Below are 26,898 nucleotides of genomic sequence, written 5' to 3' on the forward strand. Positions count from 1 at the left end.
TATTTTAAATTAAAGTGGGGAAGAATTAGGATATCTGCCTGTTTTTACTGTTGTCTGCCTCCCTGTTGAGGAAATAACCCTCATGTATTCAATTGGTGACCACATAGAAAACAAAGTAACATTTTCCCAATGAGTCAGCAATAAAAATTGGGCAAGGTTCTATAATTTCTTTAAGCTTTTCACTTACCTTTAACATTGCCCTTTCCTGGCTACACATAAATAGTCACCTTTCCTTCCTTTGGCTCTGTTCAGACATCAGGCTCTAAAAGAAGAAAAACATTTTTAGGCACCAAGTCACATTTTTGGCTGTGCTCTCTTCCCACCACCATATGACATCACTGGGCCATCAACAAGCCCCAGGGCTATCACATGCTTCTTCATACCTAGAAGTACTAGGTATTTGTCTTTACTACTGATGGCTGAACAGATTTCAGGACAGAAAGAAATGTAAGTATTTGCCCCTGGGGAGAAGAGAAGTTATAGGAAGCTGTTTTGCCCTGCAAAAGCACATGTTCACTTTATGCTAGCTCAGTTCTGTGGTGATTGAGAAGAGGAGATAACTTTTTTGAATGGTGACTGTAACATTTATGTTAGTGTTGACCCAATGTGAAATAGGACCCTCTGTGTGGGTATCTGTGTGGATATTGCTTACACGCACAAGTTTAGAATAATAACTACTGCCCCGTGCATGCAGAAGAGATGTCAGAAGGACAAATTGACATCTCGTCATGGTGAGGTGTAAATTCCCCAACATCATTAGTCCCTGTGGTCAAGGTTTCTTGTATCCCGTATGTTTGTTACTACATCACTACTGGTGGCATGTCACGTGTCAGGTTTATTGTGAGAAAGAAACAAAATTATCTATCTGTGGTAGCTCAACCACTTTATCTTCCATAACAGTTATGGTTTATGCTAGCTTAGAAATTCCTAAGACTTACGCTTGGCCTCAATTAAAGGAAAACTGCTGCACTAAATAATACCTGAACACTGGACCACACAAACTCTTTTAAAATTTCAATAGTACGCAGTCTCAAAAAACAAAATGTGAGTGTAAAAAATCACATGAAACTCATTGATATCCTACAGTATCAAATATCCACTACTGTGTAAAATTACAAGTTTTAACATGCAAATAATGTGCAAAAATGAATATAATAAAGTGTAAATAATGTGCAACAATTCATATAATAGAGCGTAAATAATGTGCAAAAATTCATATAATAAACATTTCATATAAGGTGCAAAGTGCAAACATCCGCAATGAATAATAAATAATTCATACACAAAAGATGCAAAATAAAAGTTTAAACAAAGTCCATCCAAGTGCAAGAAAAGTGCTTTTGTGCTGAAAACAACTATAAATAAAGTGCTTCTGTGTCACCACCATGCCCCTGAGGGCAAACAGGCTGCTTAGCAGACCATAAGATCCCACAAAGGAGATCCTAAGCACTACTTAGGAATATTCCCTTCTGGAGGACCACAACTTGTGCCTGAATGGCCCCTAGATATCGTGGTTTGTTCCACCTTCCGACTCCCGCAGTTACATGCGTTTAGAAATAAGGAAGAGGGCTTATACTATACTGCTTAAAAGGTTTGTTTAATAAGAAAGTATTGCACTTACAGAGTAAAACTGGTATACAGGCAAAAACTACTTCCAGTAAACATGGCCGTAAAGACAGTAGATCGGTCCGTGTGTGCTGACATCACTCCGCTAGATCCGTCCTATTTGTGTTCAGTACAAGAGCACTTTTCTTGCACTTGGATGGACTTTGTTTGGACTTTTATTTTTCATCTTTTGTGTATCAATTATTGATTATTCATTATGGATTTGTGCACTTTATATGAAATGTTTATTATATATTTTTTTGCACTTTATTATATGAATTTTTGCACATTATTTGCACTTAAAACTTTTAATTTTACACAGCAGTGAATAATTGATACTGTAGGATCTCATTGAGTATCATGATTTTTTTACATTCACATTTTGACAGCACACTATTAATATTTTTATAGAATTATGGTTTGTGGTTTGGAATTCTTCTATTTAAAACATTACATCATTGTAAAAAGTAAAGAAACAATGCAACTGCCTGTTCTTTAAGGGTTCATCTCAATGTGCTCTTAGTTCTAATGCCAATATCATTTCTTGAAAAGCAATCAAGCATCTAGCAACCAAAATATTCCACCCTGACCAACAGGCACCCCATTACCACCTTCCGTTGTCCATTGGGTATCTACTGAGGTCAAAAGATGCCCAAAGACGGGCAAACAAAAGCCAGATTGTGGTGAAATGCAGTATACAGAATAGGGATTTGTGTAGCTCTCATAGTATTGGAAACTGGAGCATGCTGGCTAAGTGGCTTGCTCTTGCTCTCTTCACCATTAGGGTCCTAAATTTGATTCTCGTCAAAGAAAGTATAGACACAGAGTCCATTTTCTTGGGCAAGAAGAGAAATAACAATCTTATAAAGTTTTAGGCTATATCCTGTATCTTCCAACTGCCTGCAGCTGATGGCAAGACAAATTATTATTATTATTATACTGGTTTTATATAGCGCTAACCGTTTGCTCAGCGCTTTACAACATGAGGGCAGACATTACATTTACATTACAATTTGGTACAAGAGGAATCAGAGGGCCCTGCTCGTTAGAGCTTACAATCTAAAAAGGAAGGGGCAATTGATACAAAAGGTAATAGCTGTGGGATCATGAGCTGATGGAGGAAGTAAAACAGTGTTAGTTAGAAGCAGGATAGGCTTCTTTGAAGAGAAGGGTTTTCAGGGATCGTCTAAAGATGGATAGATTAGGGGACAGTCGGACAGATTGGGGTAGGGAGTTCCAAAGGATGGGAGAAGCTCTGGAGAAATCCTGGAGGCGAACATGGGAGGAGGTGACAAGGGAGCTGGAGAGCAGAAGGTCTTGGGATGACCATAGAGGGCGGTTTGGTTGGTATTTTGGGACTAGGTCAGTGATGTAGATGGGGGCAGAGTTAAGGATGGCTTTGTAAATTATTGTTAGTACTTTGAATTTTATTCGTTGGGTGAGTGGAAGCCAGTGCAAGGATTGGCAGAGAGGGGTAGAGGACACTGAATGGCTGGTAAGGTGGATGAGTCTGGCAGCGGCATTCATTATGGACTGGAGGGGGGATAGTCTGTGTAAAGGTAATCCAACGACAGGGAGTTGCAGTAGTCGAGGCGAGAGATGACCAGGGAGTGAATTAGAAGCTTGGTGGCATCATTAGTTAAAAAGGGGCGTATTCCGGAAATGTTGCGGAGGCTTAGGCGGCATTATTTGGACAGGGCTTGTATGTGGGCCTGAAAGGACAGTTCGGAGTCTAAGGTTACCCCTAGCACTCTGGCATGTGGGGATGGACTGATAGATGTGCCATTGATCTTGACAGAGAAGTCAGGCGAAGGGGTATGTGGGGGAGGAAATATTAAGAGCTCGGTATTCACCATACGTTAATTGTTGTGAGACAGGACTTTTTTGTTTATCATCACCTTTTTTTTCCTTTTCATTATCCTGAGCATGCAGTTCATTTAATGTCTTCTCTTCAGGATTATATCCCACTGGTGAGCATCCTTTGTAACCCAGGCGTGAGGACCCGTCACTGGGATCAGATGTCGGAGATTGTTGGATATGACCTCACACCAAATTCTGGTTCCACCCTCAGAAAAGTTCTAAAACAGAATTTAACCCCTTATCTTGATAGCTTTGAGCAGATTAGCGCTGCAGCTAGTAAGGTAAGATATGATTTATTACATCTTATTATAATTATTGATCCTATTTTAGATTTTAAAAGTTTATTTAGAACTGTTGATTGGGTTACTCTATAAAGAAATAATTAGCATTTGTTTGTTGTAGTTACTTTTCTTTTCAAATATTTTATTAAGATATAAAGGACAACTTTATACAAACACAGAAGATCGTACAGTAGTGAGCAGTCAATGTTAACAGTACGAGGCTAACGTAGGAAGCAAAATAAAACAAGTGAAAGTGTCCAAGATCCAGCAGCTCCACCGGAACATTATAATAAACATTTCTACCTAGGATCTGAGATAAACTGAGGGGGGAGTACTACCATCAGGAGGTTCCCAAGCAGGGTGTATCATCCCCAGAACTGGGGAGCAGAAATCACTCGGAGAGTTTTTACCCTACTGTAGTATAATTACAGGAGCAAACATAATGAAGACTATTAAAGTCAACCAACAAAAGAGAAAGAAGAGAGAGAAGGCAGAGGCAGGAAGAAGTATATGAATGAAAAAGAGCAAGGAGGCATGGGGGGGGGAGAGAAGGAGACAAGGAAGGGACAGTGGGCGACCCGGCGTCCCCAGGGGTTCTAATGAGGAAGGGGCGTCCCTAGGTAAGAACTAATATTAAGTCTATGGCACTAAGAGGTGGGAATCAAAATTTGGGGGTAGTAAGTGATCCACCCAAGGTTGCCAAATCCTACTGTGGAGTGGGAGTTTATCCAAAACAGTTGATTCAATTTTGCTGTGGATCATAGCCTGGGTAACCCGGTTTTTAACTTCAGTGACATGCAGAGTCGCAGACTTCCAGGCCTTCGCAATAGTCTGCTTCGCTGCCGTCACCACCTGTAGAAGGAGCCGTGTCTGGGATCGGATAAACTTGCGAGGTACTAGATTTAGCAGGGCAATCGCTGGGTTAGGAGGTAGGGTACATTGTAAGAGCCTGGATAGGATATCAAAAATTTGCCTCCAGAATTCTGCCACCACCGGGCAGGCCCACTATATATGAAGATGTGTGCCGGGCTCATTACAACCACGGAAACAGTTTGGAGAATAGTTCGGCACAAATTTGGATATCCTGGCTGGAACCAGGTACCAGCGCATTAAAACTTTATAATTGGCCTCAGCTGCGATTATATTCTGTGTGGCATTTTTAGTATTGAGCCAAACCCTCCCCCAGTCCTCTAGTTCAAGGGTAAGGGAGAGATCTTGGGACCAAGAGTTAGTGTATAGCGGGAGGGGGTTCTGGGAAGAGGAAAGATAGGAGTAGAGACAGGATATGATACCAGGAGAATGTGGGTCTAATTTGCAAATTGTCTCAAAAGGAGTTAATCGATCTAGGGCAGTGCATGATTTAGTGGCCGATTGGACAAAGTGGGTTATTTGAAGGTATCGGAAACACTCTTTATGGGGAAGCTTAGTATTGGCTTGCAGGACAGGAAACTTTTTGATTGCATTACCTGATACCAGGTCGCATACTCTAGTGAGGCCTCTTTGAGACCAGGCTGTTGTAGTTACTTTTGACTAGTGGGCAGCTCAGTTATTGACAGATGAGTAAAAAAATGCATACTCTATATGCATAAAATACATTTTCCTGTTTCTTGATTAGGAATTTTCCTTGGAAAAGGCAATGCATACAATGCAAGACATGTGGGACTCCATTTCTTTTACCACAAGCGCTTACCGGGAATCAGGTGTGTCCATCCTGTCCTCAGTGGATGAAATCCAGACCATTCTAGATGACCAGATTGTCAAGACACAGACAATGAGAGGATCCCCTTTCATCAAGCCTTTTGAGAAAGAAATAAAGGTACATCAAATATTCAGTATTGAGCTTCTTTTATTTTTTTTAGCAAACAATTAGATGTGACTGTGCAGTAAAGCCTGTTGGGTTGAGTTACATATGGTGTTTGAACAGGATTAGTTGACATTTACTAGGTAATATGTAGAGGTTTCAAGTTTGACAGAGCTGACCTAAAATACATGTAAACACTCAAAATTAACTTCTCTTATTTGCTCCATTTTGGTCTATTAAACATACCATTGAAAGTGTTTTGCCGCATGCCAAGATACTCAAAGTGGCTTAAGAGTTTTGAGTTCCCAAAGTTCCGCTTTACATCAGAGGACAGGGATCACCTCTGGAGAATCAGAGGACAGGGACCCCTGGCAGGTCACTTGGCCGAGCTCCTGTCCCATCCCAGCACTGTATACAGCCCCCCCCCCCCCCCCGCCCCACATTAAACAGAGCTGAAATCACATTCCTTTACACACATTCTGCCAGTCTTCACAGGGTGTATCTGGCTTTTATGTTACCCTTCTGACCTGTGAAATTCTCTGGTCGGAACGGCAGTGGAGTTGCAGGGAGTGGCTCACAGCTTATCCCCAGCCAATGGGAATAGAGGGGTGTGGACTGTGGAAGGCAAAGTAGAAGCCCAGTACTGGAGCATGGCTGTAGGGCCCTAGGGCAGATCGGAGCTGGATTTTGTGGAGGATATGATAATATGACAGGGAGGCTGCAGGGACCATCTGGAGCTAGGGGCAGGGTTGCGATTGTGACCCCTGCAACCCCTTATGCTACGTCCATGACTGACAGTGATAAATTCCTTTACACTGTGCCTGTGCTGCACTGTTATCAGTTAGCACTATTCCCAGCTATCTCCATGGGCTACAGTGCACCTCCTCCATTTGGAGAAGAGGGGAGTGAAAGGTGTTCTGTAGTGCTAAATGAACTTCCTGTCCTGGATGACAATGTTACTCCATAGATACGTAAGCAAGCATAGTCACCCTTGAACAGGTATTTTAGCCCTTGTTAACCAACTTTTTTTATACGTTTAGACGATTATTTTAAAACAAAAATATCGAAATCCTTAAATCCTTGGAGTCTTGGACATTTAGACATTGAGAAAAAACACTACAAAAAACAATAAAATGTAGATTATGATTCATTCCTCTATACCACTGATGTATTTATTAACCCACTGAGACGCCTAAATATAATCATTTCACTTTTTGAAGGACAACCTAAATTACTATATGATGTATATTATTAAACCTAAATATTTCTGTTGTCATAAAAGTGTCTTAAGGCAAAGCAGTCTGTACTGCCCCTAGCATCTAGTCAGCTTGTCTGGTTTATGATGTTATTCAATATTAGAAAATGAAAAACTGAAGTTGATTGGTTGATTAGACAGATCTTTTTTGAAAAATGGTTTTATTCTAAAAGCCCAGTATCATGATGTTACAATTTTTTCGTTGTTGTTTCATGCTCTTCTTACTTTCAGCAATGGGAGGAGCGCCTGATCAGAATCCAGGAAACTATTGATGAATGGCTAAAGGTGCAGGCTCAATGGCTCTATCTAGAACCTATATTCTCCTCTGAGGACATCATGCAGCAAATGCCTGAGGAAGGACGTCTCTTCCAGACAGTGGACAGAAACTGGAGAGAAATCATGAAACATTGTGTAAAAGACCCCAAGGTAATGTTTAGTATTCGCTATGCAATGAGCTGGTTGTATCTTTTAACATATACAGTATCTCACAAAAGTGAGTACACCCCTCAAATTTTTGTAAATATTTTATTATATCTTTTCATGTGACAACACTGAAGAAATTACACTTTGCTACAATGTAAAGTAGTGAGTATACAGCTTGTATAACAGTGTAAATTTGGTGCCCCCTCAAAATAACTCAACACACAGTCATTAATGTCTAAACTGCTGGCAACAAAAGTGAGTACACCTCTAAGTGAAAATGTCTAAATTGAGCCCAATTAGCCATTTTCCCTCCCCATTGTCATGTGACTCATTAGTGTTACAAGGTCTAAGGTGTGAATGGGGAGCAGGTGTGTTAAATTTGGTGTTATCGCTCTCACTCTCTCATACTGGCCACTGGAAGTTCAACATGGCACCTCATGGCAAAGAACTCTCTGAGGATCTAAAAAAATTATTTTTGCTCTACATAAAGATGGCCTAGGCTATAAGAAGATCGCCAAGACCCTGAAACTGAGCTGCAGCAAGGTGGCCAAGACCATACAGTGGTTTAGCAGGACAGGTTCCACTCAGAACAGGCCTCGCCATGGTCGACCAAAAAAATTGAGTGCATGTGCTCAGCGTCATATCCAGAGGTTGTCTTTGGGAAATAGACGTATGAGTGCTGCCAGCATTGCTGCAGAGCTAAAAGGGGCAGGGGGTCAGCCTGTCAGTGCTCAGACCATACGCCACACGCTGCATCAAATTGGTCTGCATGGCTGTCGTCCCAGAAGGAATCCGCTTCTAAAGATAATGCACAAGAAAGCCGCAAACAATTTGCTGAGGACAAGCAGACTAAGGACATGGATTACTGGAACCATGTCTTGTGGTCTACACTGAAGAAATGGCTGCACACCAAGATCCATCAAAATTCTTATTTAATAAACAAGTGTTACAAACAGTTCAAATGGTTTCACACACTAACAGGTGCGCTTATTCATTTTTAACTAACTACTAACTAGCTACTAACTACTTGGTAATGAATAAACGCACCTGTTAGTGTGTGAAACGCATCTACCATTTGAACTGTGGTTGAAACTGGCCTTGTGTTTACCCCTACCCACCCCCACATGTTGTGGTGCAGATACATTCATTTACGTCTCCCTTACAACAGGTAGCAGCCAACACTGTGCAAAGCTGATACCTGTAAAACCAAGCTGTCACAGCTTCAGCCCTGATAAAAGTCAAGAACTAATGAGATTGGTTCCTGGTCATGTGATCAATATATCTGCAGGGTGGAGGTTTAATTCACAAAATAAGCCTTCAACATGCAATACCACTGCAGCCTGAAGATAGCAGTGTTCTTCTGTTTAATACTGTAATTGGCATATACAGTTGCAACCCTCTGATGCTTGGATGTAATTGGTGGGCCCTTTTTAACCCTTAACAATAACCTAACCTAACCTAATTCCAAACTCTTCCTAATCCTTATCAGTATACTTTTCCTATCTACCGAGTCAAAGTCTAAGAACAGAATATCCTGGTCCATGACAGAGTTTTTAAGTTTCATTATTTTGCATGGGATATTCTAACATATTTAAACTGATCTTAATTACTTTATGTGACAGGATCCAGATCAACACTTGTGAATGCTTTATGTCTTTGGCAAGCACACTTGTGCTGCCTTATATATGTGCTTTTGCTAACTGGAATTTAATTGGCACCTTCTGTTCTAGGTTTTAAGTGCCACCTCCCTTACTGGGCTTCTAGAAAAGCTGCAAGATAGTAATACGCTCCTGGATAAAATCATGAAGGGGCTTAATGCTTATCTGGAAAAGAAGAGGCTTTTCTTCCCTAGGTAAAGTTAATTTATGCATGTTTTTTTCTGGGTATAGTATGATGGGTCCCTGTAGAGCATGAGTGCTCAACCTGTGGCACTCCAGCAATTGCAAAACTACAAGTTCAATGAGGCATTGCAATGCTGACAATTACAAGCATGACTCCCAAAGGAGGTATGATGCAACAGCTGGAGGGACACAGGTTGAGCACCCATGCTAAAGAGCTTATTCTGCAGACCTTGTTTCCTTGCCTCAACAAAAAAAAGAAAAAAGAAATAGACAAGATTTCTAATCCTTTTCTACTATCCAAAATTCAAAAAAGTTTTGTAATTAAATAGTTTATATTACATGCCCAAAGTACAGCTTTAAATATAATGAACAAAGTGCTCAGGTATTTAGATAATAGTATACAGTATATTTTTTTCCCCTGCAGATTTTTCTTCTTATCCAATGATGAAATGCTGGAGATTCTTTCTGAGACGAAGGATCCTCTCCGAGTTCAGCCTCATCTAAAGAAGTGCTTTGAAGGGATTGCTAAACTGGAGTTCCTCCCTAACTTGGATATTAAAGCCATGTACAGCTCTGAGGGGGAGAGGGTGGAACTTATTCAGATTATTTCCACTTCAGAGGCACGAGGGGCTGTAGAGAAATGGCTCATCCAAGTGGAGGATGTAATGCTGAGAAGCATACGTGACGTTATTGCCCGCTCTAGAATGGTACGGTATTCAGTGAAACCTCAATGAAGTATAGGCCTTTTTATCTGTTTTAAATTGTCTAGTTGAGAACTGTTTGTGTTGCAATTTAGTTCCATCCACCTTCTTTGATGGTACTCATACCCCACCAACAGTAACCTCTTCCACTAAGTCTCTTTATGCCATTGTAAGCATTAAAGACGCATTGTGCTATAATGGGTAAAATACACTGAACTTGTAACACTTTAATTATCCAAAGAAGGGGCAGAGGAGCCATTCACCATAAAAGTCAATTTATTGCAGCATAGGGATGCACCAACAATCAACTTGGTGCAGATAGCAGTACTAACGCGTTTCATTCCCAAAGGCGCTTAATCATAGATAAATCATGATTATGTTTGAAACACATTAGAACTGCTATCTGTACCAGGTTGATTGTTGGTGCATCGCTATGCTTCAATAAATAATATTGGCTTTTATGGTGAGTGGCTCCTCTTTCCCTTTATTTGGATTATTAAATAACTAATTGTTACTGTATTAGATGTTGCAAGCACATTATAAAGTGAACTTGAGCCTTGCCTTTGTAGGCTCCCTTCCTGTATATACCCACCTGCCCTTCACTCTGATCTGTTCACTGTCAGGATCGGAGGTAATTACCCAATATTTCTGGGCAAACTGAATCTTGTGATTCACTCTCACCTCCCACTAGTGGTTGGTAATTGGCTGCTTAGACACCACCAATATCACATGGGGGCAAAGAAAGAATTCCAAGCCCTGGGTAAGCTCTGTTTGGTAAATGTAAGTGTGCAGGTTGCACTGGGGAGGGGGGAAGTTTATGGAGTTGGGCCACATTTAAAAGGTAAATGCACTAACAATGAAGTTGTATTTTGGGTTTCTGTAGAATTCAACCTACACTTTATAGATTGTAAATTTAGAATGTAAACTGTGCAAGATAGTCCAGATAGGATAGTTTCCAGTGACTATACACTTTGATAACCTTTGGAGGAATCGAGGATGGAAAAGGATCTAAGGGTCCCGGTAGATCATGGACTCAGCAAAACCATGCAATGCCAATCTGTAGCAAGCAAGGCTAGCAGACAATTTACAACAGGAGTCTTCAAACTATGGCCCTCCAGTTGTTCAGAAACTACAATTCCCATCATGCCTAGTCATGTCTGTGAATGTCAGAGTTTTACAATGCCTCATGGGATGCTTAGTTCCACAACAGCTGGAGGGCCGTAGTTTGAGGATCCCTGATTTACAAGCATTAAAAAGGATACTGAAGAGATAAAACTATAATTCTACCATTTTCAAAAACTCTGGTTTGGACACTTCTTCAGTATGCTGTCCATTTCTGGTCACCGCTTCTCAGGAAGGATGTTCTGGAACTGGAGAAGGTCCAGAGAAGGGCAGCAGAGCTAATAAGGCGGCTGGATGACCTCAGTTTAAGGAATTACTACAAACATGAAACTCATTCTCCCTGGAGAAGTAGTGTTTATGATATGATTACAATATATTTTAAAGTGGTTGTAAACCCCTAGATTAAGGCTTACCTGTAGGTCCAAGAAATATCTCCTAAACCTATACGGTTTAGGAGATATTTGCCCGAAGACAGGCACCGCTGTCTATGGCGCATGCGCCGTAGACAGTGGCGCGCAGGCGCACTGAGCGCGGCATTCTCAACGACGGAGCTGCCACGCGTGTCGGCTCCCGTGCGCATGCGTGGGAGTGACGTCATCGCGGCTTTGCCGAATGACAGCAGCGGAGCTGCGAGACCCCACCAAGAAGATGGATGCGCCGGACTACAGGGGACATCGGTTACATCGCTGGCTCCTGTGTCAGGTAAGTGACACATAATGGACTACTATGCGATGCATAGTAGTCCATTATGCTTTGCCTTTGCAGGGAATGAAAGAGGAAGTAAACTCATCAGGGTTTACTTCCTCTTTAAATTATGACTTTAGCATTGGGAGGAAACTATTGAATCTTAAATCTCTAAAAAAGACATATAGCCACACAATCAAGTTGGATGAGAAGCGGTTTAATCTTAAATTGGATAAGGGTTCTTTACTGTTAGAGCAATAGGGATGTGGAATAAATTGAAATTGATAAATCAAATGAAATTGATAAATTGAAGAAACTTAGCGGACACAATGAACAGGGATATAGAAGGTTGAACAGGATGGACTGGTGTCTTTATTCAACCTTACAAACTATGTAACTATGTGATCACATATGACAGAGTGGCAATGCAATGCAAGAGAGAAATTGTCAGACAGAGACACAGCATTGCCATAGAATTGTCATTGTAACAGGAAGTTCCTGAACAAGGTTCGTCATGGCATGCTCATTAGGTGTTATGATAAAAGCTGTAGATTTAAATAAATAGAAAATGGAAATTTGATTGAAAACTTAATTAAAACGCTAAAACTTATAAAAGATTGGGTTCAAACTGCAATTGGACAATAATTATTATTATTATGAAAATATAATTTCTTCTCATTATGAAATAGCTGCCAAATTTGCTGAAGAAATTGTGGGGATTTTTAACATATTTGATTTCCCTTTTATCTCTTTATTGTATGTATTGTTTTGCTTCTTCAGGCATACCCTGAGACTGCTAGGAAAGATTGGGTGAGAGAATGGCCAGGACAGGTGGTGCTATGTGTATCTCAGATGTTCTGGACCAGTGAGGTGCATGACGCTATAGCTAGCGGCCCTCAGGTAAGAAAATCCAATGAACACAAAATTATCAGAATTCTGAACTTATTTAATACTATGTTTTTAATTCTTGTTTTGTTAACGTGAGCTGCAGGATTATGGTATTCAAAGATCATAATCCAGGGGTTGACAAATTTGCTTGGAATCTAGGAGCCAGCTAAAAAAGTTAGGAGCCAGGTCCGTGACGGCGATCTGGACCTGTCCCTGGCCTGACATGGAAGTGAGTGAGGGGAAGATAGCGCCTCCAGCCCCCCCACCTGTCTCCAAGTCATTGCCCATAGCTCTTAGAGGGACATTTTATTTGTTTTATTTTTTTCAAATGACGATTTTTTTTTAAATTGCATTTTAGTGTAAATATGAGATGTGAGGTCTCTCTGACCCCATGTCTCATATATAAGAGGACCTGTCATGCTTTTTTCTATTACAAGGGATTTTTACATTCCTTGTAATAGGAATAAAAGTGACACACATTTTTTTTTTTAAAAGAACAGTGAAAAAAAATAAAAATAAAAGTTAAAATAAGAAAAAATTTTTTATTTAAATGCGCCCTGTCCCACCAAGTTTGCGTGCAGAAGCGAACGCATATATGAAAGCAATGTTCAAACCACATGTGAGGTATCGCTGCGATCGGTAGAGTAAGAGCAATAATTCTAGCCCTAGACCTTCTCTGTAACTCAAAACGTGCAACCTGTAGAATTTTTTAAACGTCGCCTATGGAGATTTTAAAGGGTAAAAGTTTGTCGCCATTCCATGAGCGGGCGCAATTTTGAAGCATGACGTGTTGGGTATCAATTTACTCGGCGTAACATTATCTTTCACAATATAAAAAAAAATTGGGCTAACTTTACTGTTGTCTTATTTTTTTTTATTAAATAAATTATTTTTTCCCCAAAAAAAGTGCGCTTGTAAGTACGCTGTGCAAATATGGTGTGACAGACATTATTGCAACGACCACCATTTTACTCTCTAGGGTGTTAGAATAAAAAATAAAAAAAAAGTGTATATATATATATATATATATATATATATATATATATATATATATATATATATGTGTATGTGTATATATATATATGTGTATGTGTATATATATATATGTATGTGTATATATATATATATATATATATATATATGTATGTAATGTTTAGGTGTTCTAAGTAAATGGAAGGAGATCCATTGGCATTAATGGTTGTAATTCCAACAACCACCACAAGAGGGCGCCAGATTCCAGAAGGAATAGGATCACAGAAGGGAATAGCATCACAGAAGGCCTCAAAGCCGGGGGCTCAATTACCGGCTGCCGGCGGCGCGGCCCGACGCAATCACGCTGGGGGGGTCCACGGAGACAGGATACCCCCAGCTGTGCTGCCCCAGGCGCCAGTCGCTAATTCTAGTCGCCAATGCGACCTGGTGCCCGGGTTTTGTCGAGCCCTGTCATAATCCATTACCGATCTACGTTTTGCATCAAAAATACAAAAGGACATGGCCTCTTTTGATGAACGACCGAGTGTATGCAACACAATTTTGTATATATAAAGAAATCCTAAAAAAGAAAACAATATCACAAAACATTTGATTGGGTTTTAAAGTTTCATACAAAGTAGAAATCTGCTGGCATATGGAGTAAGAGAAAACGTGACAGGGGCTGATACAAATTACCAGGTCCATCTAAACATCAAAACAATACACACAGGGGGAGATTTACTAAAATTGGAGCACTGAGAATCTGGAGCAGCTCTGCATAGAAGCCAATCAGCTACTAACTTCAGCTTGTTAAGTTAGGCTCTGACAGTTAGCCTAGGTAAACATTGGTCCGATTTGGCATGCAAATTGACATATCAAAACGAATGTCAAATCAGCAGCTATTGTTGGCAGTAGCACCGTCCACATCGGTGTGACGCCGACTTTGCCGATTCCCAAACGTAGTTCCTGCACTACTTTTGGCAACTTTGGGTGCGATTTTAATAGACATCCGTGCAGAAACCCTCACAGATGTCTGTCAAATCGCCGCCAAAGTTGGACTGCATTTCTGGGCTTAAATTTCTAACCCGCAGCAATGTTCATCTAGGCTAAAATCTGAAAACGAATTGGCTTCTATGCAGATATGCACCTGATTTTGCACTCTAGTTTTAGTAAATCAACCCCAAAGAGCCATCACATGAGTAGAAGGTTTAGAAGTGCACAAAGCTAGCCTAGGCATAGTGTAAAAGGCTTTCCGGTAGAAAAGCAGATTGTTCTGGAGTTCCACAAGTCCTGGTTTGCATGTATTTCTGTTAGTTATGATTGACTATCGAGAATGTTCCTCCTCTTTTGTTCATACTATATAAGTCTGTCTTTACCCGTGTTGCTAGTCCTAACCCCTGCATGGGTGGACTAGGTGCTTTTTCTTGCTACTTTGTTTTAATGAAATAACTGAATAAAAATTATTGAACCAGAAAAAAAAAATGATTGAACCAGAAAAAAAGAGTTAAAAAAAAAAGAAAACAAATGCAGCCATCACATCTAAGAATTGGTAAGCTGCAATTTAAGAAATGCTTGCTTTTGCTTTTAATACCACTTTAAATCAAAGGCTTTAGCAGTATCAAAGGAGGCCTACCGCTTAGTATAAGTGGTGACAGTGAAATACATTTGACACCATTACAGACGGGAGCTCACCACAATATTGTAATCAAGGCCTATCAGTCGCCCGTAGTCTGTAATCTGCTTCTATTTACACTCCCCTAACAGGGATGGTCAGAGGTTTGGAGCCTATGGTGCCCCCCTATCAGGGTCCTTCAGACTAAACAGTGGTGACCCCTGTAAATGAACACTTACTAGGTGTATCCGGACAAACTGAATTGAGCTAGCCATACACTATGAGAATTCTGTGCTTCAGGCCCCACAGGGGGCAGGGATCAACAGAAATATGTCAATCCCCCCATCCATGCTAAACAGATTTCATTGATGACCTCTCCTGCCAGCTCTTTTATTGTGGCAGCCAATAATGGTGGCTAATAACAAACACCACTATGGCTGTAGCATTGCTGTGGTGCTGCAGGTGTTCCCTGCTGGTTTTTAGCCCAGGAACTGAGTGATCACATGACCACTGATCGCTCAGTTCTCAGGCCACTCTGAGCAGAGTGCTCTGCTCCTCCATAGCTCACTGGAGAGCTGGGCTGGAGAGGGTACAGGAGTGGCTAGCTCAGGGTCTCAGCAGCACGCTGAAAGGCTGAGCCAGCCATTATTGTCAGGATTCTTCTGGAGTCTGGAGCAGCTCTGTGATTTCAGCTGGTTTTAGCCCTCTTATTGACTGGTACTGGGTCACAGAACAGCACAAGTAAGCATGTTCCTATGACCCACAAGAGAAGTATGACCAAACAAGCATTGACCACACATCTTTTAATGAGCATATTTTTGTTGCAATTCCTTTTCAAATATGTTTTGAGCCTCCCACTGCCCCAGATTCGTTATAGCATCTGCATGTGATGCTATCAGCAGTTACATCCTTGTCTATAGAATAAACCTATGGTGGAACAAAACTGTCAATCACTGTATCTAAAAACTAAAATGTAAATATGTCTATTTATATGCAAATTTTATAAATGCATTTTGTGTTTTGTGTGAAGTACACTTTTAATTTTGTAATATTCTGTTGTAGCGATAGAATGTATCACCTTGTGTTTTTTTTTTATTTCCTTTTCTAGGGATTAAAAAATTACTATGATAAACTTCAGCATCAGCTAAATGACATTGTTGAACTTGTACGAGGCAAGCTGTCCAAGCAAACACGTACCACACTGGGAGCTTTGGTTACCATAGATGTCCATGCCAGGGATGTGGTCATGGACATGATAGAAACAGGTCTGTGTGCATGTATTTTAAATAGGCATGACTGATACTGTTACAATTTATTATACCGTATTACAGGGCTCAAAATTTGTGAGCTACTAGCCAGGTATTAAGGGTTATTCGCCACCAGTTGCCCCACCCAACCCCTACCCTGCCCCTAAACACGCCCTCATAAATTATCTCATGAAATGACACTTAAATGTTTTATGCAGAATAAAGTTCTAAAAATAAATATTAACAATTTAGTCCGTGGCCCATCAATGCAGCCTCACCTGTGACCACCAACACGACCTACCCGTGTCTATCATGCTGCCTCAATGTGTCCATCATGCTGCCTCCCTGTGTCCATCATGCTGCCTCCCTGTGTCCATCATGCTGCCTCCATGTGTCCATCATGCTGCCTCCATGTGTCCATCATGCTGCCTCCCTGTGTCCATCATGCTGCCTCCATGTGTCCATCATGCTGCCTCCCTTTGTCCATCATGCTGCCTCCATGTGTCCATCATGCTGACTCCCTGTGTCCATCATGCTGACTCCCTGTATCTATCATGCTACCTCCCTGTATCCATCATGCTACCTCCCTGTATCCATCATGCTGCCTCCCTGTGTCCATCATGCTGCCTCCCTGTGTCCATCATGCTGCCTCCATGTGTCCATCATGCTGCCTCCATGTGTCCATCATGCTTCCTCCCTGTGTCCATCATGCTGCCTCCCTGTGTCCATCATGCTGCATCCCTGTGTCCATCATGCTGCCTCCATGTGTCCATCATGTTGCCTCCATGTGTCCATCATGCTGCCTCCCTGTGTCCATCATGCTTCCTCCCTGTGTCCATCATGCTGCCTCCCTGTGTCCATCATGCTGCATCCCTGTGTCCATCATGCTGCCTCCATGTGTCCATCATGCTGCCTCCATGTGTCCATCATGCTGCCTCCATGTGTCCATCATGCTTCCTCCCTTTGTCCATCATGCTGCCTCCCTGTGTCCATCATGCTGCATCCCTGTGTCCATCATGCTACCTCCATGTGTCCATTATGCTGCCTCCCTGTGCCCATCATGCTGCCTCCCTGTGCCCATCATGCTGCCTCCATGTGTCCATCATGCTGCCTCCATGTGTCCATCATGCTGCCTACCTGTGCCCACCATGCAGGGGAACAGAGGAGAGCAAAAGGATTGCCAATGATCAGAGCTGAGGGACATCTCATCATTCATTTCAGTAGCAGCATGTTCCCGCTGCTCGGCGTCACATACAGCCAGACCAGGGGGCGGGGCTGTGTGTGACAGCAAGTGCGGGTAACACTCTGCTATTGAAATGAAAGCTGCTAGTGATGTTCTCTGATGATCCTGCCACCTGCTCTCCTCTCTTCCCCTCCGGGCGCTGCGAGAAGGACTCCCATACAACCCGACAGTCAGTGGTGCTTGCCCCCCTCGCTTCCAGGCAGCCCACACTCGCCAGCCCTCAAAATCCACTCACAAAATGCGAGCAGGCGAGTGGAATTTTTGAGGGCTGCACCGTATATATGTACTACTACAGTGTTAAAATATTTATAGGAGGAAACTCATTACACCAGTAGGTGTCATATTTAGGGAAAATTATAAGCTAAGTTAATCACTGATGGCAGACACGTCGGACAATTTTGACACATTTTTGGGACCATTGGCATTAATACAGCGATCAGTGCGATTAAAATTGCATTGGTTACTATAAAAATGTCACTGGTAGTGAAGGGGTTAACACTAGGGGAGGGAAGGGGTTAATATGTATCCTAGGGAGTGGGATGGGACTGTGCAGGTAAACTAACAGATCGCTGTTAATACTCTGTATGAACAGATGATCTGTCAGTTCACACACACAGCTCCCAGTTCTCCGTGTGCCCCCGAGCGATCGCGGGAGCCCAGCGGTGACCGAGACCGCCGGGCACTCGCATCGGATTGGGAAGCGAGCGGGGGGGCGCGCACGCACTTCCGGCGGCGCGCAAGTGCCCCCTAGTGGCCGCTTATGCTACCGATGTAGCATAATGGCAATTTGCGCAGCCGAGCCATGCTGCCGCAGTACAACTGCAGCGGCTGGTCGGCTAGCGATTAAAGGAGAATTATACAAAAAAAAGATTTGTTAAACCCACAAGTGCCCCCAGTTCTCCACGTGCCCCAAGTGATCGCGGGAGCCCAGCGGTGACCAAGACCGCCGGGCACTCGCATCGGCTCGGAAAGCGAGCGGGGGTGCGCGCACGCACTTCCAGCGGCGTGCAAGTGCCCCCCTAGTGGCCGCTTATGCTACCGATGTAGCATAATGGCGATTTGCGCAGCCGTACAACTGCATTGGCTGGTCGGCTAGCAATTAAAGGAGAATTATACAAAAAAAGATTAGTTAAACCCACAAGTGCTTCTTTTTTTACCACTCCTATTCCTTTATATTGGCTTTAGACATTTACAAATGCAGCAATTTAGAAATTTGATGAAAGGTTTAGCTCTGGGAAACACTTTTTGAAAGATAAAAAGGGCATTTTATATACAACTGTATAGATCAGACCAAAAGGAAAGAGGGACATTGCTCCAAATCAGGCACAGTCCCTCGAAATCAGGGACAGTTGAGAGCTGTGAATTTAGAAGTATAAGATCTGTAAAATAAAAAAAACATAATATGCTCAGATATTTTATTTAGAATTAGAAGTATATTTAAACTTTAACATTGATCTTCTGTTATTTAGTCCCTTAACAGACTTTAAAGTGGAAAGTGGAAGCTCCACTTATCTGACCTTTTGCGGAGACGGGGGATTGGGTACCTGTTTCTGACAGGTACCATTTCCTCACTTCCGGGAGATCGCGCCGCGATCACTTGGAAGTTGGCCCCCCCCCCCTTCTTCCCCTGCTGCCGGGCCATTCAGAAAGTTCAGCACGCTTCACGCATGCGCAGTAGGGAACCAGCTGTGAATACGCAAGGCTTCACTGACGGTTTCCCTTAGAGACAATGGCGGCGACTTGGGTGCAGACATCACTGGATTCCAGGACAGGTAAGTGTCCTAATATTAAAAGTCAGCAGCTATAGTATGTGTAGCTGCTGACTTTTATTTTTTTTCTGTTGAGCCTGAAATCTTGTGAGCTGATAACTTTCTGTGCTCTCTGCTGTATCGGTTACATCACATGTGTCAAACACAAAGCCCGCAAGGCCGAATCCAACCCTCCAGCCCATTTCATGTGGCCCTCGCACCTCTCATGCAGTGGTGGCAAACCCCTTGTCTCTGCCCCCACCTTGTCTCAGCAATCAACAGCAGAGGGGAGGACAGAACTCCTCCGCCAGATCTTGCACTTATTTTTTGCAGCTGTAGAGTTTCATCTCTGCCCCTCACCCCCTTCCCAGTCTCAGCAGTTAGCAGCTAAGAGGAGGACAGAGCTCCTTCTACAGATTATGTGCAGCCGTAGCACTCCTTCATCTCCGCCTCCCCTGGTCTCAGCATTCCACAGACTCCATCCCTCTTCTGGTCCTCCTCCAGACCCTGCACTTTCTGCTTCACATCCCTGTCCCCAGCTTCTTCCCGGCAGCACCACAAAGTAAGGGGGGTGCACTGGGGGGAGGGGCTCTTGACATCCGATGTAAGGGAAAGTGAGGTGCTCTGGATACCTAGTCTTACAGATACAATCAACCCTTTGAGGGCAACCATAATGCTGATGCGGCCCATGATGAAATTGATTTGGATGCCCCTGAGTTACATTGTTCTCAGCTATCTATGTGGGCTAAATAACAACTCCCTCTATGCTGTTGAGAAGAGGAGAGGGGAGGCGTTCTGTAGTTTTAACACACTTTCTGTTTTAGGATGACAACGTTGCTCCATCATGGATACAGCACAGTGAGTGAGTTTTGTTACTAAAGGACAGGAAGCGTGTTTCTGGCAGGATCACCTGGGGAAAAAACTGAAAGAAAATGAATGCAGCCGCCACATCTATTAAGCTTCAGTTTTTAACATTTTTGTTTAGATACGCTTTAAAAGTAACTTGTCGAAGGAGGAATACATCGGCTTCTGTTGCTGATCTTCTTACAAAAATCCTGAAACTCCTTGCTTGTCATACTGATCCTCTGTCTTTCAAAGTCACTACTGAACTGGAACAAGTATGCAGATCAGAAGTAGTGACTTTAGTCCAATGGTCATAGATGGCTCAGGAAATAACATAGAATCGGCCCACCCGAAACGGACATTATACTTGTACATGAAGCCCATTGGGTCACGCCCCCCCCCCCCCCCCTATTTCTATTCTTCTGCCATAGGCCTTGGCTTTGTTGTTTCCCACCTGTTCTTGTTCTCTTCCCTTGTTTTGCATTCTATACAATAAAAAGGTACAAAAACTATCGGAGAGCATGGGAAATTAAGAGTAGAGATCTCAGCCCTGGACTCCCCAAGACATTTAAAATAATTATGGTTTTGAGCAGACTGACCTTAATGCTAGAGGATCAGCAGGCCATCGGGGGAATGAAAGAAGGAAAAAAAATTGTGCATTCACCATGGAAGATTATCCACTGGCAGCTACAAACAGGCTATGGTGATCTCAACAGCAGCAGCATAGGGCTTTTCTTTGCTATCTTTTATGACAACTAGCAAAATTGTGCAAGGTCTACTTTTATTTTATTTTTTGTAAATTTGTGTTTATTAACAGTTTTTCAACACATACAACATATACAGCACATGACCCATAACCCCCTCCCAAACCCCTGTGCAGCCCCCCAGTCAGTACCAAATCTCATACCATGTACATCAGCTGTATCCCACGAAAATCATGCTTCCCAAAGAGTAATGATGTGTCCCAACCCTGAAGGCACAACAGAAAGACCCATCAAGCTCACAGCAGCAACCCGCCCCCTGCACCCATGGCTATCAAGGAATCCTCTCCCCACTCAATAATCAAATTCAACGTATCTTTGGCATCCAACCAGCCCTGCCACACCTTCTCAAATTTCTTGGGGCATCCCCTACTTTGGTATGTGGCCTTGTAAAGTGGTAGTGCTTTGTTAATCAAGCTTTTCCAATAAGACACAGTAGGTGGTTCAGGTTTTTTCCAATATAACAGGATAGCTTTACGCGCGTAGAACAAAGACAGGGATATCATAGTCCTTTGTGCCCTTCTAGGCGCCAACTCCTCCACCAGCCCGAGCAAACATACCGTGACTGTGAGAGGAATTGGCACCGAAAGGACTGTTTGTATGGTGTCCGTCACTCCCTTCCAGAAGACCTTAATCTGCTGGCACTGCCAAAATATATGATCAAAGCCAGCACCCTGCTGAACCCGTGCCATACATTCCAGCTAGCCTTGCAGGAGTATAATGTACCCTGTATAGAATTTTAAATTGAATAAGTCTATCTTTGGCTGTTACCAGGGTCTGAAACAGGTAGCCCACATGTCGTCCCAGTCCTCCCCCCAAAAGTCTGTCACCAAAGCACTCCATGTGTCTTTGTATTTTTGGATCACATTTGGCCTTTCAACGAACAGCTCTTTGTAGACCACGGATAGAGGCTTCAGCAAGTCCTCCGTCCATAGCACACTCTCCAGGGGAGACACACTCAGCTCCAAAACATCAGAACCGAACTGAGTGCAGAAGGCATGCCTCAACTGGAGGTATCGAAATAAATACCAGTTTGGTAGATTATATTTAATTTTTAGTTGATCAAACGTATATAGCTTCGTCCCCCCCACCACGTGCTTTAGTTGTTTGATGCCAACCCTGGCCCATATCACTGGGTCAGGAATCGCACCAAAATGTGGCAGTCTGGGATTAAACCAGAGAGGAGTGTCTGGCGACCAACACCCCACCCTGTTCTTCATCAAGACCTGTGCCCTGTCCCAAGCCCTCACTGTAAGGTCTGCTTTTAGAATGCCCCTCCCTCCTTTACTAAAAGAATGCAAAAACCAAACATAATATGCTTACCTCTCTTCCAGCTTTCACAATACAGGGTGTAATGTCACCTTCTTGTTGACAATGACCTGGGGAATGGTGAGCGCTCCACAAGAAGACTCTGCAGCACAGTGCTGGGAGCATCTTCTCAGCAGGAATTGAAGTACTCTACGTTCCCCAGATCTTGCCAGAAGAAGGATGACATCACCCTTGCTTGGGCACAGTGGACAAAAGCCAGTGGAAAGGTATGGCAGAGCTCTTAAAGTCTGTATGATATTAATTGTAAATTTGTCTGTGTAGGTGTTTCTCATGAAACAGATTTTCAGTGGTTGGCCCAGCTGCGCTATTACTGGGAAAACGAGAATGCCCGTGTGCGAATCATTAACTGCGATGTGAAATATGCTTATGAGTACCTAGGCAACTCACCACGACTGGTCATTACGCCTCTTACAGACAGATGCTACAGAACTCTGGTATGATGTATAGTTTTTAATATTTTTTTAATAAAGCTTTACTTATTTACTAATGTAGACCATTGGGGCAAGTGGACAAGTGGAATCCAGTCTGTTTAAAGATAAGCTGCACTCTATATTATTATTTTCCTGCTGCCCTTTTCAAGCCTCCAATGCTGCCTACATCACAGCTACTTTAAATCATTCAGTTCTCAGTGTAATATTAAGCTTGAGCTTTTAAACCTTGTAATCACCAAGCTTTTAACGGCAAAGTAGATAAGGAAAGCCTGTAAACTAGGGTTGCACCAGTAAGACCGAGTACGAGTAGCGATACTTTTTTTCAAGTACTCGCTGATACTGATTACCGCTATTTTTTTTTTTTTATTTCTTTGTGACAGTGGACTGTGTGAGTAGTTTTTTTTTTTTACTATATATATATATATATATATATATATATATATATATATATGTGCTTTTTATGCTTTTTTTGGGGGGAGGGGTCTGTGTTTATTTTTTTACAATTTTACATTTTAAATATCGATAAAAAAAAAAAAAAAAAAAAAAAAATATATATATATATATATATATATATATATATATATATATATATATATATATTTTTTTTTAATCAGCCCTGTTGGGGGGCTTTGGTGAGATATCAGAGGTCTGACATCTCCCTTTTGAGGCAGGGAAAGGGACTGAGGACACAGATTCCCTAGTCCTTTTCTCAGCAGCCTCAGCGGCACTGAAAATGAGTGGACAGGAGACAGAGGCTCCTGTCCATTCATAAACTGGGACATTGTAAACACAGTAATCACTGACTCTGTCCATTCAGAAAAGGAAGGAGCCGGTAAATGACAGATTTACTGGCTCCTTTCTCCACTCTCCATCCTAACAGATCCAGGACCGGGGGGGGGGGGGGCGGAGGGCCACGGAGGGGGACTGGAGGGGCACAGAGGAGCATGGAGGGGGACTGGAGGTGCACAAACGAGCACGGAGGGTGACAGGAGTATGGAAGGGGACTGGAGGGCTGGGGAGGACATGGAGGGGCACGGAGGACACAGAAGGGCACAGAGAACTGGAGGGGCACAGAGTGAGGGACCGGAGGAGCATGGAGGAGGACACAGGGGACAGTCGGGGGTGATCAGTGCAGCGTTGGGGAGAGTTACAAGCACCAATCTCCCTGTATAGATTTCAATAAAGCAGATGAAAGCCGCAGTGGGGGGGGGGGGGGGAAGCGTCTGTCAGGCAAGTAAAGAAAATGTACTGAGAAATTGAATTAGGAACTGTAGCAAGGAAATTGGCTTGTTAAAGCATCTCACGCATTTAGGAAACCAGTGACTCTTTTGACTAGGCCAGGGGTCTCCAAACTTTCTTTTTGAAAACTGACATTTTATTGAATTTTCAATTTTAACAAAGATACAGAAGAAAGTACAGTTAATGAAGATAGGCAGTCACAAGCAGTCACAAGCTACATTACTCCGTATGGCGGGTGGCATATACCAAACAAGCCGCCAATACTTCTATTCAGTGGTGTGGGCATAAAATCCCCGCTCTCTGGGTCCACTAATAGTATAACAGAAACATAAAATACAACATTACATCAACTCAAGCATTACACCACTACCGATGTACATTTACAGGGGGAATTCGATTCCTGCATTCTTCCACTGATCAATTTAGTAAACCTTCATGTGACTCTGATAAAGGAGATTGAGGAGAAAGAGGGAAAATAGGAAAGGAGGATAAAGACACGTAGAATCGTGTGAACAACCCTAGGACGGAAGAAAAAGGTACAGATTAGATAAAGAATCAGAAAGAGGAGGGAAGTAAAGGACGCCCGTCCGACCCCACGCCCCCGCAGCCCCTTCACTCAAAGGGTGGGGGCCTTCATCAAAGGTCCCAAAGGTCCCATACCTTGTTATGTTTGTCAAGAGTGTTATTTAGGGATGCTGTGAGATATTCCATTCACCTTACGTCTCTGATTCTGGTATGCAATTCAACTAGTGAGGGGATTTCCCTTTTCTTCAATTTTAGAGCAATTAGGCATCGCCCAGCCGTCAGCACTTGGGCTAGTAGTTTTTGGGAGGATCGGGAGAATGAGGTAGGAGGGAGGCGCAGGAGAAATAGTTTGGGGTCTAATTGCATATAAAAGTGTGTGGCGCTACCTTTAAAATAAATACCAAAATATGTGAAAAAACAAAACAAACTAAGATCAAAATAAATGTGCAAATAGCAAAGCTCTATACTTACATACACATGCACAACACAAATGTGTATAATGACTGAAAAGTGCAAATCACCTATAGCAATATGATAAATACAAATCGCATATCATGTGCAAAAAAAATCGCAGAATAGTGTGTAAAAATCGCTAAAAAATAAGAAACAAAGTGTCCAATAAAATGTTCAAACTGATGTTCCAGTGCTTAATAGATGAATTCAATATCCAAACGTGCTGATGAAAACATGCCGTATTCACTCAGATGAAAACGTGCTCCACAAACCACCTTCAGTGCTCCACCAGTGCACCCCCCGTTTCTCCCAGCCTCTCACCTCAGTGGTCGACCCGCAGGGTCAAATACACATGTAGGGGAAATAGATGATATGGCTCCTTCTCAGTATTCCTCACAAGATAATCTCACAGGGTAATCTCACAAGGTGATCCAGTGCCTGTAATCGTAAGGGAAGAAAGGGGACTTTCATGTGTAAAATCGTATCATTTATTTAAATAATAAAAAATATCCACTCACATGAAATTTCGAATATTGCGCTTGTAAACATAAGAACTTCCGGTCTCGGCTGCGGCCGGAAGTGACGATCGTAACACCTGGCTCCTGCCTGACGCGTTGCGTCACAGACACGTGACTTTTTCAAAGGGTCAAGGAGTCAGGTGTCACAGAGGTTTAAATAGAGCGAGCGGTGCTGCTATAGCAACTTCAAACATCAATAATAATAATCGATCTTCAAATGCAACTAAAATCTAAACATTCCTAGTCCATTTCATATTATGAAAAACGTCTATTAATTATTAAAGCATTTTTAACATAAAATTATAAAAAATACAATTCAATGTAAAAGATTTCACTACCACTGCCATCTTGTGGTTAAAAACTATACTGCATCATTAACACCATAATGCTGGCTAAACATATACATCCATAATAACAATGTGAAAGATGTGACAATATCAATTTAGCTTTCAAATAGCTGACCACAACGTTGATTCCGGCTGAATAAATGCAATATAAATTTCATCTAAAAAACAGGGGAAAATAAACCCCAATATAAAAAATATTTTAAAATGTATTAAAATATATTAAAAAATTCAGTAAAAATATATAAAAATTATCAGAAAAAAATATCTCAATAATTAGAAATAAAGCAATTCAGATCAAAGTCAACGTTATGTCCAAAGGGTTTTAAAGTGCATAATTCATGAATCCATCGGGATTCGGCTTGACTGATCCTAATCACTTTATTATCTCCTCTCCAATGGGGCTTGTATTTTTGAATCCCACAAATTAATAAAGATGAGGGGTCTTAATGTCATGCCGACATACGAAAGAAAACAAAAAGAAAAAGTCATGTTTCTCCTCCACGGTGACTAATAAAGAGTATGAGATAGAGGATTTCATCACATGTAGAAGTGAAGGGGTTGTATATCTTTTAGAATGCCCTTGCCGCACCCAGTATGTGGGAAGAACAAAAAGAGAACTTTGGAAAAGATTGAGGGAGCATGTTCAAAACATCAAAAAGGCTCTTATCAAGACATTATGTGAAGTTCCATAAAAAAGACCCCTCATCTTTATTAATTTGTGGGATTCAAAAATACAAGCCCCATTGGAGAGGAGATAATAAAGTGATTAGGATCATGGTATTTGTACTTTAAAAATGGTTTGTAATAAGGCCTGGACTGTTTCCCAATAGGGGACGACTTGTGGACATGTCCAATAAATATGGAACAGTGTTCCTACTGCACTACGGCAGCGCCAGCACCGGGAGTCAGCGGAGGGGTATATAGAATGAAGTAGTGACGGAGTTTGATACCAATGTAGCATAACCTTATATTGGTTTTCCTTATATAAGGTGCATACGGAGCTTTTAGCTGCACGCGACCACACCTGCTGCCATGTCTTCAAAGGTATGGTCTCACCTAGGTCCCTTTCCCATTTGTCCATATAAGCGTGCCACAGTCCCGTCAAAGAGGAGTACGCTATCAGAATTTGGTAGGTACGTGAGGCCATGCCCTTTGGGGATGGGCCCTCC

At 42.3% G+C, this 26,898-nt stretch overlaps 1 protein-coding gene across 2 annotated transcripts in view; it reads left to right on the forward strand.

Annotated features, from left to right (window-relative positions):
* DNAH12 (dynein axonemal heavy chain 12) overlaps positions 1-26,898 on the forward strand; it is a 186,091-nt gene that overhangs the window by 51,054 nt on the left and 108,139 nt on the right. For both annotated transcript variants that reach the window (XM_077452022.1, XM_077452023.1), the window contains exons 18-25: positions 3,561-3,746; positions 5,362-5,562; positions 7,034-7,228; positions 8,956-9,077; positions 9,491-9,773; positions 12,354-12,473; positions 16,154-16,310; positions 22,478-22,650. In XM_077452022.1, coding sequence (XP_077308148.1) covers positions 3,561-3,746; positions 5,362-5,562; positions 7,034-7,228; positions 8,956-9,077; positions 9,491-9,773; positions 12,354-12,473; positions 16,154-16,310; positions 22,478-22,650 — 1,437 coding nt within the window. The remainder of the gene's footprint in view (positions 1-3,560; positions 3,747-5,361; positions 5,563-7,033; positions 7,229-8,955; positions 9,078-9,490; positions 9,774-12,353; positions 12,474-16,153; positions 16,311-22,477; positions 22,651-26,898) is intronic.

Source organism: Lithobates pipiens, unplaced genomic scaffold, assembly GCF_037356315.1.
Source record: "Lithobates pipiens isolate NorthernLeopardFrog02 unplaced genomic scaffold, aLitPip1_a1.2 Scaffold_23, whole genome shotgun sequence".
Lineage (NCBI taxonomy): Eukaryota > Metazoa > Chordata > Amphibia > Anura > Ranidae > Lithobates > Lithobates pipiens.